At 38.3% G+C, this 19,311-nt stretch overlaps 1 protein-coding gene across 4 annotated transcripts in view; it reads right to left on the bottom strand.

The window, feature by feature from the left end:
- lrch2 (leucine-rich repeats and calponin homology (CH) domain containing 2) overlaps positions 1 to 19,311 on the bottom strand; it is a 154,105-nt gene that overhangs the window by 25,735 nt on the left and 109,059 nt on the right. For 3 of the 4 annotated variants that reach the window (XM_043704469.1, XM_043704470.1, XM_043704472.1), the window contains 5 exons: positions 17,842 to 17,887; positions 16,450 to 16,590; positions 11,372 to 11,419; positions 7,757 to 7,849; positions 2,028 to 2,085 (listed from right to left, as the gene is read on the bottom strand). In XM_043704469.1, the coding sequence (XP_043560404.1) occupies positions 2,028 to 2,085; positions 7,757 to 7,849; positions 11,372 to 11,419; positions 16,450 to 16,590; positions 17,842 to 17,887 (386 nt within the window). The remainder of the gene's footprint in view (positions 1 to 2,027; positions 2,086 to 7,756; positions 7,850 to 11,371; positions 11,420 to 16,449; positions 16,591 to 17,841; positions 17,888 to 19,311) is intronic. The other variant, XM_043704471.1, reaches the window with a different exon arrangement.

A 19,311-nucleotide genomic window follows, 5' to 3' on the forward strand; every position in this document is an offset into this window, starting at 1 on the left:
ACATGCAGGTCCTGGACCTCCTCCATTGCCACTCCCTTACCACCATCATCTTCCACCTTGGAATGCTTCAACCCCAGGACATCAATGTGGACTTCACCAGTTTTCTCATTTCCCCTTCCAGCACCTTACCCCAGTTCCAATCTTCCAGCTCAGCACCGTCCTCATGACCTGTCCTACCTACCGATCTTCCTTCCCACCTATCTGCTCCTCCTCTCCGACCTATCACCTTCATCTCCAACTCCATCCACCTATTGTATTCTTGGCTACCTTCCTCCCAGCCCCAACCCCCTCCTATTTATCTCTCCACCCCAGAAACTCTCTGCCTTCATTCCTGATGAAGGGCTTTTGCCCAAAACGACGATTTCCCTGCTCCTCAGATGCTGCCTGACCTACGGTGCTTTTCCAGCACCACTCTAATCTAGACTCTATTCTTCTGTGGCTTCTGTTTTATACATGGTTGAGCTCCATATCACAGGGCATTCTGGGTCAACTTACAGCATGTGGACTGCAATGGTTCAATAAAGAAGGTCACCACCACCCTTTGCAAGGGCAACAAGCAGCCAGCAACACCCACAACCCATAAGTGAATGAAAAAAAGAATTCATGTGAGCATCCAGCATGTTTTGCAAGCAGGATGTCCAACATGTGCTGCTATATGTGAAAGTTGCCATCGTCCCAGAGGACCATGAATTGACCTCTCATTACAGAGTCACAACTGGTGGAGAGTTTAACCTGAGGGTTACTATACCTCAAGCAAACAATAAGGTTCAGATAGCAGAGCCTCCATGGTGATCTCAAGTAGTACGGAAATTAAGCCTGCACTGGTGGTATTACTTTGCATTGCAAACTAGCCATCCAGACAATTCAGCTAATGGACCCCATTTAAAGATTCAAAGATGCTTTGCCATACTTGTTCAGTGCCACTTAGTTTCAAAATATAGAATGGCATATGGCAAGAAACATTGCTGCTAATTCTATCAGATCTTTGTTTCTTAAACATTATATGGCAGTTCATAATTGGGTGATAAAATAACAGTGGAACTAACGATACTCACTGTTATTTATATGCATGGTGTACCCAGTAGCATATATGGAGAGAAGAGTGGTTGGTTAAAAGGAGGGGAAGTAGGTCTAAATGGGTCTTTTTTCAGGTTGGCAGGATATAATGAGTGATATGTCACAAGGACAGAGATCATTTTTAGGTCACATGTTAAACAATTTTCTGCAGAAAGATTTCTTTGAAAAACTAAATATGCAAGGGGAGATTTACAACAGATACATGCCCTAACCATAGCACACAGCAAGTAACAGCATATTATGTATCTAGAATTTAAGCAAAAGGGTCGGGAAGTTTAATGGAACACAGAATACTTGGAAATATTTTATGCAAAAATAGGCTATTTTCCATTAGAAAGCTTTTGTTTTTTAAGAAAAGTATACAGCAATACCTTTACCTACCCAAACAATCCCAGTAGACCTCAATATCTGCATACAAGTATTAATCAATTATTTTCATCTTGTCATTTATAATGATTAACTTCTACATTTATGAAGAAGCTATACATATTTCACTATTTGAATGTAACTTAAAGGGTACTTGCATTAGATTAATTTTAATGAATTAAATTTTTGCTACAAGTTAAATTATAAGGTCATTTCTGAACATACCAGAGAAATAGGCTATCGCCTGAAAGGGAAACTACCCATTTTGCTATAAGATAGAGAAATTTCAAGTCAGATATTCCTGTATTTGTTTGCAAAATAGATTTTTAGTTGTTCTAGATCTGAAGATATTGGCTTAAATATTCTTGAATATCAATGTGTTTCAGTTATGAATTTGATGAGAGAGATAGCCACCAAGTTTCAGGATTTCAGTTTATTCTAGCTCAGGTTGAATATATAACTTACTTATGTGAAAATGAAGCATCAAACAACTAATCTTTCATCTGAATCAAATAAATTCCTATGTGGAAATTAGTTGCATTCAGAAAGTAGAAAAATTCCGAAGAAATAACTACATGACTTACCTGATCTAGGCTTGAGACCAAAAGGTACTGATGAGGGTTGAGTGGAACGATCATCCTCCTGTAAAAGAATACAAAATTGTTTGTTAAACTAGGTCACATGCTCTTTATTGCGCTATCACAGCTTCAATTCCAAAAACTTTCAAAATGTCAAACTCCAGCATTTCAAAACAAAATTTCCGGTGATTTCTATTAACACAAATATATTTTCAAATATACACTACTCCATTCGAGTGGGCAATTTTCATGTGCACCAGTAGAAATCCTCAGGATATTCAACATCAATGAGGATTATACAGATTCTTATTCAATGTTCACACCCATTTTCAGCAAGGATTACAAACTAGCAAATCTGCATCATGAAACCTGCTACTCTCCCCTCCCAAATCTAGAGGTGCAGAAACCAACTATATAGAGCCATTACAAATTCAGTTGGGCAAGGACTAGACGTTCCTCATACTAGATAAGTAATCTTGGAGCCTGCAATGATTCCTCTGGAGACAATGAGCTTAAATAATAACACAGCAGCTGGCGTGCGATATAAATTGGAAGAGCTGCTCCACAGACTATTCAAACAGCCTGGCAGTCATATTCAGAATTATAGCATATACTTGAGTAATAGTCGATCTCATGTAAAAGTTGACCTCCTATTTTTGGCCAAATAACCTGGAATCTTCCATATATTTCATGTAAAAATCAACTTCAGTTATTCACAGATAATAGATCAACGTTTATGAGTCAGTGTGCCAGTTGTCACATCTAACTCCAGCTTTCCAGTTTGCTGGTTGCTCCGCGCTGTTCCCAGTCTTCCAGTCCGCTGGCTGTTGTGATCTGCTCCAGGTTTTCAGAATTACATTTTTCCCCCCTTTCTTCATTTAGAGATCAGTTGGCTTACTGCTAATGATACAGTATGAATTTTGACGGGCATAAATTTCAGTCCCTCAAAAGTATTATCCAGTAATAGTCGACCACCATAAATTTAAACTTAAAAGGTAGTCAAAAAGTTTGATTATTACTCAAGTATATACAATATATCTTACAGTCAATGTCCCAACATCTTCTGTCATCGTGCCATATCCAGTGACAGATTTGGCAGTGATAAACAGTCCACGTGAAGGATACCAGGAGACCTCAACATTAACTCCAGACCTCAAAATCACGTCAAATGTGGACATGGAAATTGCCTGCTGATTGCCACCAATTTCCCTCCCTCAACTAAAACTCATTCCTCTACGTTGAGCACTCATTGGAAGCAGCAGAGAGGACAACAAGGGCATTTACATCCCTGCACAAAGTAGAGTGTGCTGATGCTGCCCCTTTAACAAGGTTATGTTGTCCTTGGTTTCTTTTTTCAGAGGGGTCATAAAATCTGAGGTTCTGATATGTCTGGAATTACCTACTTCAGATTCTTTTAACTCTTTCTTTTAAAATATTTGTACAATGAATGGGGAGTGGCCAGTTCTCCCATTTAAGGCTTTGGTTTGGTTTTAGCAAGCAGTTTATGAGACTGCTCGTCAAAAAATCAGCTCCATGCCAATTTTCTCTCTCTCTCTCTCTCTGACATCTCTCCTGGAAGAATCTATGTTTGATTTTAGCTTATTAGCCAAGAGTTTGTTTATGGGGATGTTGCAAGTATTTGGAACAGCATCATTAAGTTGCGATAGAGTCGATTGGGTTTCAAATAGTTATGCTATTCTAAATTTGGTTTTCTTTTGTTTGTGTATAAATAAAATTTTGTTTTGTTTAAAACGGCGTGGTTGGGCCAGCTGCATCATTCCTGGTATATCCACATTAGACATGCTTAAAACAACTAGAAAAGTTAGGGTTTGGGCTATCTTCTTGAAATGTTTAGAGGGGATCTGGCCTGGTCCTTAATGGATTGGGGTCTCTTTCTAGGATTTGTTCTGTCGTTCCAAACTGGTTTTGGAGACTAAAAAGCTGCACCATAATGTACAACCTGGTTGGTGGTTGGTTAAGGAGGAAATGCCAGATCTTCTTAAACCATATATTTGTGAAGATAAAGTTTAGGCCAGTAGCAGTAGGTAAATAGGTTACAATATTAAGAGATACAGAATCTTCTCAATCTTTGATGTTGAAAGATGAGGAAATATGTACTTTTGATGGACTACTGCCGGAAGAAGTGCCAGTAACAGGAATTCACAGCAAGACAAGAAGTGCTCAATTATATAGGTTATAAAACCTGCACATTTTTAAAAAACTCATTCCTGCATTTGAGGAACTTTTACAAGAGTCTTAATCGATTGTGCAGAAACCCCACCCCAAATAAAAAGTGGGAATCAATATTTGTTGACAGTTTGGATGTCTTCCAGAGGCCATTCCATTATGCAATTTGACAGCTAAAAGGATTGTGGAGGAGTTACTCAAATTTTTCACTAGAGATGACTATCTAGAGAGATACAATCAAATCAAAGATCAAACTTCACAATAAAACTAAGGATGTTATGGACAGCATAGGAATAAAACAATTCAAATCTACTGCATACCATCCAGATTCGCAAGGAATGCTAAAAGGTGGCATCAGACATTAAAGGCCATGTTGAGGGCTTGTAGTCAAAAGTATTGAGATGATTGGGATAAAAGAATTCAGTTTGAACAATTTTCCATCAAAGATGCGCCAAATAAATCAACCAAATTCAGTCCATTTGAATTAGTTTTTGGATATGAAGTGAGACAACCGCTAAAATAAAGGAGAAATTGGTAAGTCATAGTTCAGAGTCGACATTTGGACTGTATGTCAAATTTTAGGAAACAATTAAAAAGAGCGGAGAAAATTGGCTAAAGAGCATTTAAAAGTATCAGAGTATATAATGGACCAGGAAGCAGATGAGAAATCCAAAACACTCAAATTTGCTATCGGAGATAAGGTGTTAGTGTGACTTCCAGTGATAGGTGAGCCTTTAAAAGCAAGGTTTAGTGGACCTTATCAAATTGAAAGGAGATCGAGTGATGTGAACTATTTGATAAGGACTCCATAAAAAAGAAATCTCAGTGTGCCATGTGAATATGCTCACAAGGTATTTTGACAGTAAAGGAAAGCAAAAAAGAGACTGTTACTGGTTACAACACAGATTAAAAGAAGTTCACAGGATTCTGAATTGGACATTCCTCAAATTAAATTGGACAATGAGAAAGTTATCAAAATTTGGGATAAATTACCAAGTGACCTTCCAGAGGAAAATCAAGATGACCTGAAAGAGTATTGCTATCACATGAGTAGATATGTGGAAATATCCTGGCAAGTACTAATTGTGCATGATGCTGATGTAGGAAATGCTGTTCCGATTAAGCAACATCCTTTCAGGCATAACACTCGAAAGTTGGCACAAGTTCAAAAGGAGGTTGAACGCATTCTCCAAGACGACATAATCGAAGGGCGTTAGAGTGACTGGTAGACACCCATAGTTATGGTGCCAAAGCCAGATGGTACTCAACGGTTGTGTGTGGACCATGTCAATGCAGATACAAAGACTGATGCATTTCAGATTCAACACCATTTTCCAAACGTGGAAAAGATGGGACAAGCAACTTATATTTTTAAGTTGGACTTGCTCAGAGGAACTGGCAGGTACCATTGCCCACAAAAGCAAAGACAATTTTGACTTTCATAATACCAAATGGACTATCAATTTAAAGTTATGCCATTTGGTATAAAAAAATGCACTAGCCACAGTTCAAAGATTAACCAATAAACTCATTGCCGGATTACTCAATTGTGTAACTTATATCGATAACCTAGTGATATTTAGTCACACATGAAAGGAATATTTGCAGCATTTATCGGAATTGTTTGATTGACTTCAGGAGCCAGGCTTGGTAATAAACCTGGCTGAAAGTGAATTTGCCCAAGCCCAAGTCACCTTCCTGGGCCATGTTTTATTTAAAACTGAGTGGTTAGGCCAGCTGCGTCACTCCTGAAATATCCACTTTACATTTGCTTAAAACAACTAGAAAAGTTAGGGTCTGGGTTACCTTCTTGAAATGTTTTGAGGGGATCTGGCCTGGTCCATAATGACATTTTATGTTGAACATAACTGTGGCTTGGTAGCCCCATTACTGACTGGATTGATAGAGTCCTTAAAGGCATACTTGCCAGCTTGAGTCTGCAACAAATGGTGAGATAACCTACACAAGGGAAAAAGCTATCCAAGCTCACCAATCTCTCTCTCAAAATTGCTTCTACACATGAAATTAATGCTAAGAGTAATTATTATATAGAGTGGTTCTTTTAGAGACAGAGTTCTCTCCACACTGAGATGATGTTCCAAAATGTCGTGCGCCACCGCCTCCATAACCAAACAGCCCAATCCTCAAGGATGGTGTAGCACAGTCATGGTAATGCAAAGACAGATAACCTGTCCTGAGATGCCCAACATCAAAATATGCCAGGATTCAACAAGTCTATTCATTCCATGTGATATCAAAAAACATCCGAGTGCACAGATTGTAACACATGCTAGGGCCCCACATTCCAGCTGAAATGGTTTGAAAAAACGTGTTCCAGAACTATCTGTGCCACTAGCCAAGGTGTTTCAGTACAACAACAACATTAGCATCAATTGAAGGATATCTTGCCACAACAAACCCTGTCCACAAAATACTGGACAGGACAGAACCAACCAATTACTACCCTAACAGTCAGTTAGTTACCCATTAAGTAGCAAACTGCTGAAAATATTGATGGACTACATCAATTCATCTGAGTTCCTTTGACAGCACAAAAACTGATCTGGAAAAGCAAGGGGAGCAAGCAGATTTGACCACCGTCACTTCACTTTCCCTCTAAGACATGCATCATAGTAATTTATTGCTGTTCCTCCATTACTGATAAGTTAAAATCCTGGGACTCATTGTTCAGAGCACCTTTGGTAATCAGTACTGCAAAGACAAAAGTGGTTCAAGGCAGCTCGCCATTAACTTCACAAACGTAATCAGGAATGCATAATAAATGCTGGACTTTACAAGGACTGCCAATCCAGCAAAGTGAAACAGTGCTGATATCATCTAAAAGCATAGTGCATGATCAAATGTTGGTCCTGATTGGTTGGACTCAGCTACTCATTGAAAAAGAATCTCACTAAGCTATCGGGGATTCTTAAGGATGTTTCTTTAAAACTGGATTTCAATTACACTATTAATTATTTGCAATAATAAAACAAATAAATATCATTTTCCACAGCATTTTAGCAAAACAGAAATCCATATGCAAGAAATGAAGTGTTGTGGCTGGTGGATAGCTTGACGTATTATACAGTTTGGCAGATTGCAACCTTCTTTTGACCCTGCAGGGCCCTGCTAAGCAAAGATACTGTACTTTTCCAGGGAAAGGAAAAATCTAACAAATGAAGGAAATTATCATAAGACACTTTCATTCGCACAGGTTGTTAACGTCAAAGCAGATTTTTTCCAGAGTAGAGAGCAAAGCACTTGCCCTTCACCTAAGATGGGGAGACAATAAAGGCAATATAGATTTAGCATTAAATTGTTTCCTGTCCAAATATATTTCCTGTTCACATCTAACATTAAAGGACATGTAATATAAACAGAATGAACTTTTCAACCGTAAGCTTCAAGGAAAATGATAAAAACAAACTGAAGCAAGCTACACAGGGAAGATTAATCTACTGATCCTGTGGAAATTGCTCTGAAAGATAAGTGTCTCTGTGAAAACGTTTGAAGAGTGAGAAAGGTAATAACAAACGCAGTAACAATACCTCATATGATACACTGGATGTTGCCTGGGCAGAAGGAAATGAATTTATGATTTGAACAGAAGATGAAGGCACATGTGTAGTTTCATTATCAGACTGTAGGAGTGAAAACAGAAGTAAATTAACCAGGGTAAATTATTAAATGAAGGAAATGTTACAAATAATACTGTCAGGAAAATAATTTCACCAACTATTTGAAACAGAATGAAAAATATCAAGACAGAACCAGACTCAAAATAGTTGTAACATATTTTCTTTCATCTGCCATTTCACAGCAGCTGCTTATAGATGTAGTAATTGAATGCTAGGGCAGCAGGTCAAAATAGGAAAATGGGGGAAGAGATATAATTCTTAGAAGAGGTGGTCTTTATTTTCTTCAGAGAAAAGTAGCACATCAAAAAGTGAAATGGGTCATAGTCACTTTTCTCTCTAAGGTTTTCCATAGGTATGTCAGGAATAAAAGAATGACGAGAGTTAAATTAGGGTGAATCAAGGATCATAGTGGAAAGTTGTGTGTGGAGTCAGAGGAGATAGGGGAAGCACTAAATAAATATTTTTCGACAGTGTTCACTTTAGAAAATGAAAATGTCAGCAATTAAGATACAGAGATACTTGCATCGAGACTAGAAGAGATTGAGGTTCACAAAGAAGAGGTATTAGAAATACTGCAGTGTGAAAATAGACAAGTCCCCTGGGCCGGATGGGATCTATCCTAGGATGCTCTGGGAAGCAAGGGAAGAGATTGCCGAGCCTTTGGCATTGATCTTTAAATCATCATTGTCTACAGAAATAGTGCCTAAGGACTGGAGGATAGCAAATATGGTTCCCTTGTTCAAAAAGGGTAGTAGAGACAACCCTGGTAATTACAGACCAGTGAGTCTCACTTCAGTTGCTGGTAAAGTGTTGGAAAAGGTTATAAGAGATAGGATTTATAACGATCTAGAAAAGAATAATCTGATCAGGGACAGTCAGCATGGTTTTGTGCAGGTAGGTCATGCCTAACGAATCTTATTGAGTTTTTTGACAAAGTGACTAAACAGGTAGAGGAGAGTAAACCGGTTGATATGGTGTATGTGGATTTCAGCAAGACGTTCGATAAGATTCTCCACACTAGGCTATTATACAAAATGCAGAGGAATGGGATTGTGGGAGACCATAGCAGTTTGGATCAGTAATTGGCTCGCTGAAAGAAAATAGAGGGTTGTAGTTGATGGAATATGTTCATCTTGGTGTCCAGTTACTAGTGGCGTACCGCAAGGGTCGGTCTTGGGTCCACTGCTGTTCATCATTTTTATAAATGACCTGGATGAGGGCTTAGAAGGGTGGGTTAGTAAATTTGCAGACGACACTAAGGTCGGTGGAGTTGTGGATAGTGACAAAGGATGTGGTAGGTTGCAGAGAGACATAGATAGGATGCAGAGCTGGGCTGAGAGGTGGCAAATGGAGTTTGATGTGGACAAGTGTGAGGTGATACAATTTGGAGTAATCGGAATGCAAAGTACTGGGCTAACTGTAAGATTCTTGGGAGTGCAGATGATCAGAGAGATCTCTGTCTTATCCCTGAAAGTTGTCACCCAGATTGACAGGGTTGTTAAGAAGGCATACAGTGTTTTGGCCTTTATTAATAGAGGGATTGAGTTCCGGAACCAGGAGGTTATGCCGCAGCTGTACAAAGCTCTGGTGTGACCACACTTGGAGTATTGTGTACAGTTCTGGTTACCGCATTATGAGGAGGATGTGGAAGCTTTGGAAAGGGTGCAGAGGAGATTTACTAGGATGTTGCCCGATATAGAAGGAATGTCTTACGAGGAAAGGCTGAAGGCCTTGAGGCTGTTCTCGTTAGAGAGAAGGTTGAGAGGTGACTTAGAGACATACAAGATAATCAGAGGGTTAGATAGGGTGGACAGGGAGAGCCTTTTTCCTAGTACGGGGACACGAGGGGACACAACTTTAAAGTGAGGGGAGATAGGTATAAGACAGATGTCAGAGGTAGGTTCTTTACTCAGACAGTAGTAAGGGTATGGAATGCTTTGCCTGCAACGGTAATAGATTCGTCAAGTTTAAGTGCATTTAAGTCATCATTGGACAGGCATATGGACGTACATAGAATAGTATAGGTGGGATGGGCTTCAGATTAATATGACAGGGCAAAGTAATATTGAGGGCCGAAGGGCCTGTACTGCACTGTAATGTTGTATGTTCTCTCATTATTTGCAGTAGCAGTATCGAGTTGCTGTAATATTCGTGACAAATATAATTCTTATTTTAATTCTTGAGCAAATGTGATTTTCAGTGCCAAAGTGAATACAGTACAACCAGCAGTCAAATTCATGAATTGCTAGTTCATTTTATCTTGAGGTAACAAAGTCAAAACTAATCAAATGTTTGAGGGAACTAATTTATAGATTATAAATCTATTTACAGTTCAATGGGATCTCTGATCAGCTGGTCTCCGAATGAGTAAGATGTCTTTCTAAGCTAAAGAGATGGCTACCCAGAGACTGTATCTGTAATGGAACACACTAGTTATAATGCTGAGCTCAGCTTCTGCACTATCTTGCCACTACTTTGCTTCATTTCAGATGAAAAGGAAATCTTGTGATTATTTTTCTCACAGTTGAGTTCATAGGTATTTTACTACCCAACAAGAGGCACATGGCTAGTGCAATAATGTATATGCAACAATGTAACTCCCTAGTATACATAAAATATACTACTAGGCACAGAGATTGGGAGAAAGTCATTCAATTTGAAAGGGAATTGAGACGTTGAGCTTTGTACCAATCCTCAACAGAATTCAACTGCACTAAACAAAGGTTTCAGTGATTGTAACCAAACTTCATCTGCTTTATTTTTACTTCAATTTTCATAATTGGTCTTCTTGATGACATTCAGGATCACTTGAAGTAAAATGTAATCAAGTATCAATATAGTTCTGCAAGAAATACTAAAATGAGATTCTTTGGAGCTAAAATATTGTGGAAGTTTCATATCCATTTGATAATTTAGAAGTTATATTTCGAGTTAGGGTGGTGAAAAATAGTATGCATTGCTGTTTCAAGATCAGAAAAGATGCTGCTGAAGCAGTTTTCTTAACATGTTGTTCCCAAATTAAATCCAGAGGGAATAACCTGCTCCAAAAGCATAATCAGAACTGCATTTGCCAAGGCTCAGAACTGTCACAGTAAATCTTTCCAACATCCAAACAATACACTTTGTGAAAATTTGAAGCAATACCACCTGCATAGAAGTTATACAGATTTAGAGTTAAATACTATTCTACTCGATGTGCTCAACGGCTAAAAAGCTCCTTTGCGGATTTAGATCAAAAGAAATCTGGTGAATGGGATACTAATCATTTGTAAGGTTAAATATACATAAAGATACTGCAAAGCTAATGAAGATCAATTCAATTCATGCTGTATTCATGCTAAAATCAACAAGGATAGCAATCATTAAATTCAACAGCTTCCAATTGAATTGAATATATCCTGATTGATTTCAATCAATTTTACAATTAAAAACAAACATGCTAAACTTCAAGCCATTTCTAGCTATCCCGAAAAAGCTTAGTTAAAAATATTTAAGAATATTTTGAACAAGTAGTCAAATACATACTTCATTTTCATATTCAAATTCCCCTTTGTTTTTCTTTGAAGATTTTAGCTGTCAAGAGAAACGAGGTACAATACATTAACAAAAACTTAGTCACATTTTATAAAATAACTTTTCTAAAATACTCAATGTAAATATTATCTAAGTATCTCATTTGCAATATATTAAACACATAGTAAGGTATCAGATGCACAGTAATGCAGGAGTTTTAACAGCAGATAGTCAAATGATTGACAGTAATAAAGGGATGCTTTGTTGTTGTAGTCCACCAAGTTTGTAGTTTAAACTTTGCTTGCAATGACTTAAAAGAGTAAAATCAAACTCAGCCTCCAGTGGTGCTGAAACTCTTAAGTGTTCATTTTAGATAACGCATTAATTACATTTAACAAATGCAACTTCAGTTGCTGAGGCACTGAAGGTAATAAATTTGTTAGGCTGACTAAGAGAGATGCTCTGGTCAGTGTCAATCACAACCAAGCACAAATATTTGGCAGGATTATCCATTCTAAATCCTTTAACTCATCTATGAAAGTGATTGCAAAATATGACTTTGGCAGCAAACATTATTATTTGGGTGTTACGAGAAATACTCATTGCTTTCACAGAATTCTTCACTTGCTTTGCAAGTCAGCAATTAAAATTCAACATCTCTATAGCCAAGATTGTTTCATCAGCCCAGTTTGGAACACATATTTTGCCACGCAATAATGAAAGGGGCTGATATATTTGATAATCATAAAGATTGTGCATCAGGAGAAACTACAACGTATTTAGAGACACAGAATTATAATTCACAGCATGAAGAAATCCACTTCTGTAGGGAAACCCAATTAATCCCATTTTCCTGCAAGTTTATTTCGCTTAAGTCCCTTTCTAATTTATTTTAGAAATCGTTGACTGCCTTCATTTCTGGCACCACTCTAGACTATGATGACTCTCAGCGTGTAAAAATGCTATTCGCACATATTGCTTTATAAGAAGCTTAAAGCCATGGTATCTGGTTTTTCTACAATTTATGGGAACAGCTTTTCTTTGTTTGTCTTCTACAAGCCTATCTTGTACATCTTCATCAAATTTCCCTTCAACCTACTCTGCTTGACGAAGAACAGCTGCAGCTTTTCCAACCCAATGCAGCCAAATTTTAAACAATATTAGAAATAGGTACAAGAATTGGCCGTTTGTCTCCTTGAGCCTGCTCCACCACTCAAACAGGAGCAGCGCCAATCAGACATTCCTTAGATGCACTTTCCCCAGAACACTTCACTCCTTTACTGATCAAGAATCTATTTATCACAGCCTTAAATATGCAGAAGGACTTTGCACCCTCTGGCATGGAGTTCTAAAGTCTCAACGCTCAAGAGAAGAAATTCCTCCTCATTTCTGTCTTAAATTTGTACCCATTTATTCTGACAACATGCCCTCTGGTCCTAGACTCTCCCACGAAGGGAAATATCCTCTCAGCATTTACCCTGCGAAGCCCTTCATCATCGAATCCAATCTGATAAAACTCATCTGCACCTTCTCAAGCAGCTTTATATCATATTTAAAGTACAAGTACACAATCCTTTCCAAAATCCGAAAAGCTCCGAAATCCAAATTTCATGGAGTGTGAAGCGTCAGTCATGTCTGCATAACAAGGTTTGTTTGGAATGCAAAGTCCACATCCACTCGACCCAAGTGCTGCAGGCATCATCTGTATTCTTTTTCCCCCAGGTTAATCACATTTAATTTCCTTGTGAAAATGCCTAAAGGAGCTGCAGATACACCTATACGTAATAATAATAAACAGGATAGGGAGCATTTAACATTATCAATAACACAGAAAGTGGAGTTATTGCAGACATTTGATCGTGCTGTCTGTGCTGCATCTTACTGAAGACTATGGTTTCAGAACTACCACTGTACATGATTTAAAGAAACAGAAAGTTACTGGAGTTTTATGATAACAGTGATGACCATAAACTAATGTAAAATAGGAAAACACAGCATAGTGCAAAAAAATGAAGATCTTAACAATGTTGATGAAGTGAACTTGACAATGAAGAAGTGAACATACGCCACTGACTGGTTTCTTTTTGATTAGATTAGATTCCCTATAGTGTGGAAATAGGCCCTTCGGCCCAACCAGTCCACACCGACCCTCCGAAGAGTAACCCACCCAGTCCCATTTCCCTCTGACTAATGTACCTAACGCTTCGGACAATTTAGTATGGCCAATTCACCTGACCTGCACATCTTTGGACTGGGGGAGGAAACTGGAGCACCCGGAAGAAACCCACGCAGATATGGGGAGATTGTGCAAACTCCACAGATAGTCGCCCGAGGCTGGAATCGAACCTGGGACCCTGGTACTGTGAGGCAGTAGTGCTAACCGCTGAGCCACCGTGCCATTTATTGGCCATGAAACAAGCTAGAATATATCATAAAGAACTGAACATTGAAGGAGTGTGTCAATATTCAGAAGGTTGGCTGCAGAAATTTAAGCAGCGTAACTGAAAATATCTAAAATATCTGAAAATCTGTGGTTCAAAGGCTTCTGCTGATTCAGAAACAGCTGAAAATTATATTGACGAATTTGCCAAGATAACATCTGACAAAAGCCAGAGTCCTGAACAAATTTACAATGCTGATGAAATAGCTCTCTACTGACGCTACATCCCTAGAAAAACATGAACAATGACTGACAAGAGAGCACCAACAAGTTTTAAGGATACTCAGGACAGTTAACTATTCTTGGGTGTGCCAATACTGCAGGCACACACAAGGTGAAGTTGGGAGCGATTGGAAAAAGCAAACAGCCAAGATGTCTGAAAGGCATACAGAATTTACCTGTGCCAATTATGCAAACAAGAAAGCATGGATGACCAGAGAGATATTTTTCAACTGGTTCGGTAACCACTTTGCACCAGTGGCAAGAGCTCATTGCAGGCAAGCTGGACTGGAAGAAAACTGAAAAATGTTATTGTTCCTGACAACCGCTCCGCACATACCCCTGCCGAACTTCTTGAGAAATGTAATGTTTTCGGCATTTACTTGCCCTTTAATGTGATATCTATATTACAGCCTTGTGACCAAGGAATTTTACGCTCCATGAAGAGCAAGTATAAAGACTATTTTTTAAACGGTATGCTTGCTGCAGTCAACAGAGGATTAGGAATCCCAGACTTCCTGAAGAATGCTATTTATGCAGTTGCTCATGCATGCAAGATGTTGATAAACCAACATTAACAAATGCTTGACACAGACTGTGACCTACAATGATGTTTGATGTAAATTAACCTACAGGTGATGGCTTCAAAGGATTCAATGTCACTGATGAGAAAAAGATGATAGCAAACCTTGTAACATAGGCACGAAGTTTATCGGATGAAAGTGTAAATAAATTACATGAAGCTGACATTAAAGAAATGCTGAACATAGACAATGATGCACCTGTTGTGCATTCCTTCAGTGATGGGAAAATTGCTGAAATAGAGTTAAATACAGATACGTGTGAGGATAGTATCAATGATAATGATGACTCTGTGAAAAATTCCCCACAGATGATATGGTGAAAGTGTGTGATCATTTAATTGCTGGCCTTGAACGACATTAATTTATGAGTAAGCAAGAAATTATGGCAGTTTACTCAATTAAAGAGAGATTGCTTAGACGGAAACTATGTTAACGATACAGATGATACGTGAAGTCTTTAAAAATGCCACCTGTCATACTGCTGAAGCTGTGCATGTTTAAGTTTTACTTAATGTTTTCTCTTGAAATTTATTTTCTGGAAATAAAATGTCCTCAAGTATTTATAGTCCGTGTGTTTCATTTATTAGTATATTACTCTATAAGTAAATTGTAGTAGTATTTCTACTCTTTATTTATCCCACTTAGTGTGAGAGTACTCATGTGTTTTGGCTGCAGTATTCATGTTTGATTATGGGGCGCTACATTTGTTCCGAAATCCGAAAAATTCCGAATTCTGACAAACAGCTGATGATGTCGGATAAAGGATTGTGTACCTGTATAATGACTAGAACATGATGCAGTGCTCTTGCTGTGGCCTAACCAGAATTCTATAGTTGTTTAGCATTACTTTCCTGCTTTCGGATTCAATACCTCTCTTTGTGAATCTCGAAGCTTCTTCGGTTTGCCAACCATATGTTGCCTTCAAAGGTTTATTTCGATAACTTCCAGGTCCTTCTGTCACTGCCCACTCTTCAGAATTGTCATTCTATACTGTCTCTCCTTATCCTTTAGCCTAAGTGCTCATGTTGTACTTTTCTGTACTATATTTGATCTGCCACTTGTTTGCAACATATGGCGATATATTTCCAAATTATGATAGTGAGTAGCTTGGAGGAGAACTTACAGGTGGTAGTGCTCCCAAGTACCTGCTGCCTTTGACCTTCTAGGTGGTAGTGGTCGTGGGTTTTTAAGATGCTTCTGAAGAGCCTTGGTGAACTTCTGCAGTGCATCTTGCATTTAAATCGTACACAATGCTGCTACCAAGGTCAATGGTGGAGGGACTGCATATTTGTGTATGACGACAGCTTTATCCTGGATAGCACCAAGCACTAGAGCTGCACCCAACAGGTTTTGTGCTTTTTCACAGGTTAGCCAACATAATAAACAGCACAGAGAATTAGGTTCGTACAGAGTCAGAGTCATGTTTGGACCTTCTTTGACCAATGTTTCATCAGCCTGAAAGGTATGAAAGAGGCCAATCGGTAAAAGAGCCCTGGTATGCAGGCTAATATTCATCCTTCAATCAACACTGAAAAATGACAATCACCTGATGAAGGAGCGGCGCTCCAAAAGCTAGCGTGCTTCCAATTAAACCTGTTGGACTATAATCTGGTGTTGTGCAATTTTTAACTTAGAAAAATAAAGTTTACCCGGTTATTATCATACTGTTGTTTCTAAGAGTTCACTGAACATAAATTAGCTGTCATGTTTCATACATTATGGCACAGGTTACACTTCAAAAAGTAATTTGCTTTATATGAAGCTCAAAAGGTCTAGACGCCATGAAAAGTGCTAGTTAAATGCAATGGCATTTGATAATCAAAAACCTAGCAAAAAGCTTCAGATACCTTCATATGATCTTTTCTCATTTGTTTAATATGCCGCCTTTCTTCATGACGCCATTTTGCATGCTGCTGTGCCTCAGTGTATTTCTGATCTGTACTGGTTACCTCCAGTTTCTTCTCAACTTCACCAGAAAGACCCATAGACTGAAATGTACATAGAAAAGCTTTAGACAAACATAAATACAAAATTAAGCAAATACCAATAAAATGCTTTAGAAACACAGGAGTACATGATTATCAAAACATACTATAACTACTTTTATGACAACAGTGTTCTGCTCTGCCTTGAGCTAGCACCTTGACTAAAATTGTAAGATGAACACAGTCAACATGGAGTTCATGACAAGTTTGATATTCAAGTGGGTTTATAGCATACAGAACAGCTAATGAAACTTCAACAGCCACATTTAGTATTTAGATGTACAGTTGCGATGCCAGGTCAAACAAGGCTGTGAACCAAGGATTGGAAAATAGGATTAGAAAAGCTAGATGCTTGTTTTTGATTGGTGCAGACATCACGGGCCGAACAGTGGTTTTCTATGCTTTAGACTTATATCCATAGTTGTAGAGGTGGGGAATGAGGTATTCAATGGAAAGAAAGGATAGCAAACAGTACACTTTAATGCTTATCTCTGCGGTTGTCATCGGTAGACTGAAACAAAGTAAACACTGACAGAAAACCAACATCCTTAAAAAATGAATCTCTGTGGTCCTACATGTATATTCACACTGAAGCATCAGCATTGTCATAAACAGAACAGCAATCCAAACAGAAATGGCAGAAAAAATGGGAATATCAATCTTCATTCCCAGAATAAATGGAGACTCAGCACCTCCTCCTGATCAAACTTTGTTGTGCAATTTAACCAGAGAACCAAACATCCATTAGATTCTTGAAACAGCTGAGCTGCATGGAAACATCAATTGATTACAGCTCTGTCGCTCTGATCTCTGCTGTCAAATGCACAACTTTAATTTACATAAGGTAAAGAAGCTTTCAATACTTGAAGTTTCTATGCATAATACCTTAAAAGGTTTGCATGATTGATTGGCTTTTCGTGAAAAGATTTCAGGAAAATGCAACATTATCAAATGAATGATTTTTTTGGCTTCTTTTAAATGATAAACACACCCTGTTATGACAGTTGATAATCAATGATTCTATACAGTGTAAAATGGAAACCCCATGAACGGTGTTGGGAATCATGGAATCGGGTCCCTGACACCATTCAATCTCCTAGACTCAAGTCAAGTCCAAGTCAACAAAGTACCAAGGTAGCTCAGGAAAAGACTCAAGACAAACCTCTACTCACAATGAAGCAACATAACAGAAATGGAAAAGTATACCGTATATAATTAAACTTACTAAAATAAATCCTAAATACTGAAACTTACACGACATCTGTATGGTGATCCTGGTGATGTTGCTTTATCTGCTGACCTGAGAGAAAAGTCAAAACTAAGTTTTGCAACAGGTAAACCAACATACACGTAACTCTGATGTTCCGACTTGAAAGCTTGTTATAAAGTGCGTGTTGGAAATCTTTTGAGGGCTATGTGGAAAACAACTCTATTTTCCTGGTCCAAAAAGTCATGATTTTGCACATACATAATGTTCAAGCCAAACGTCCACTTTTCAGCCATAGTAGACTATACTCATATTGATAATCACTCTCTATTTTCTATGCTTGTGCATTTTATTTTTCAAAAAGCAATGCAGGGAGTATCGCAAAGATGTCTGAGCATTTTTAAGAGACACGAGCCTTTTGCATTGAATTATGACAGGATTTAAAGCAGTTTATACTTTGGGCATCATTGCAGGTTTAGTTTATTCAATATGCTGTCACACTAATTGGGAACATAATGGTCACCACTCACACCTTCACTGATGGTTTACTCTTGTTTGTGACATTCAAGTGAACCCTATCTCAAAATGTGGAGGTGCCAGAGAAGTTCCCTCCCAGTCAGGGACATTCGGCCTCGGATCTCAGGTGACCATCCTCTAAGACAGATTTCGGGATACGCAACAAAGCAGAGCAGCCAAGCAGAGGCTGATAACAAAGCTCAGTATCCATGAGGGTGACCTTAAATGGGACCTTGGGTTCACGTCACAGTACAAATGACCTCACTACGCAATATACTCTCTCACACACACACACCCTCTCACAGGCTCATACTCTGTCACACTCAAGCACACACTCTCCCTCTCACATGCACGCCCGCACACATACACACATAGGTATATAGGTTGAATTTGCATTTGCAGAACTGTATTTGCAGATGTATTCTATTTTGTTCAAAAAGCACACAATCTACAGGCAGTCAATCTATGTGACATCTTATGAATTCCTACTTTGGAAAAAGAACAGTCTGACTCGAGACTGGAAGACAGACAGGCTCTAACCTCACACCTTTAAATGCATTGTCTGAGCTGAGACATCACTTTTTATAAAACTTTAAGTTATCTCGGGAATGTGACATGAAAGAAGTTCTGGGATTTACATATTAATGAATTGATACCTGCAACCCATGCTAAAAGATAAAAGACTTAACAGCAATTTAGGTTTGTTTAATATACCATTTCAGTTGCATGACACTATGCTCTTTTGCTGTAGCTTGTGTATCTTATGATCCTGCCCACTAGTTACCTGATAAAGGAGCAGCGCTCTGAAAGCTAGTACTTCCAAATAAACCTGTTGGACTATAACTTGGTGTTGAGATTTATAACCTATTTCAAAAAGCATTTTTAAAGGTTTCAAATGTCAAATTACATGAGTTTTACCAGTTCTAACAAACTATGTAAATAGACATAGACACTATATTTAATAAATCTGATATCAAGATAACAAATGCCCTCTTTATGTT

The sequence above is a fragment of the Chiloscyllium plagiosum genome, chromosome 15, assembly GCF_004010195.1.
Source record: "Chiloscyllium plagiosum isolate BGI_BamShark_2017 chromosome 15, ASM401019v2, whole genome shotgun sequence".
Taxonomy (NCBI): domain Eukaryota; kingdom Metazoa; phylum Chordata; class Chondrichthyes; order Orectolobiformes; family Hemiscylliidae; genus Chiloscyllium; species Chiloscyllium plagiosum.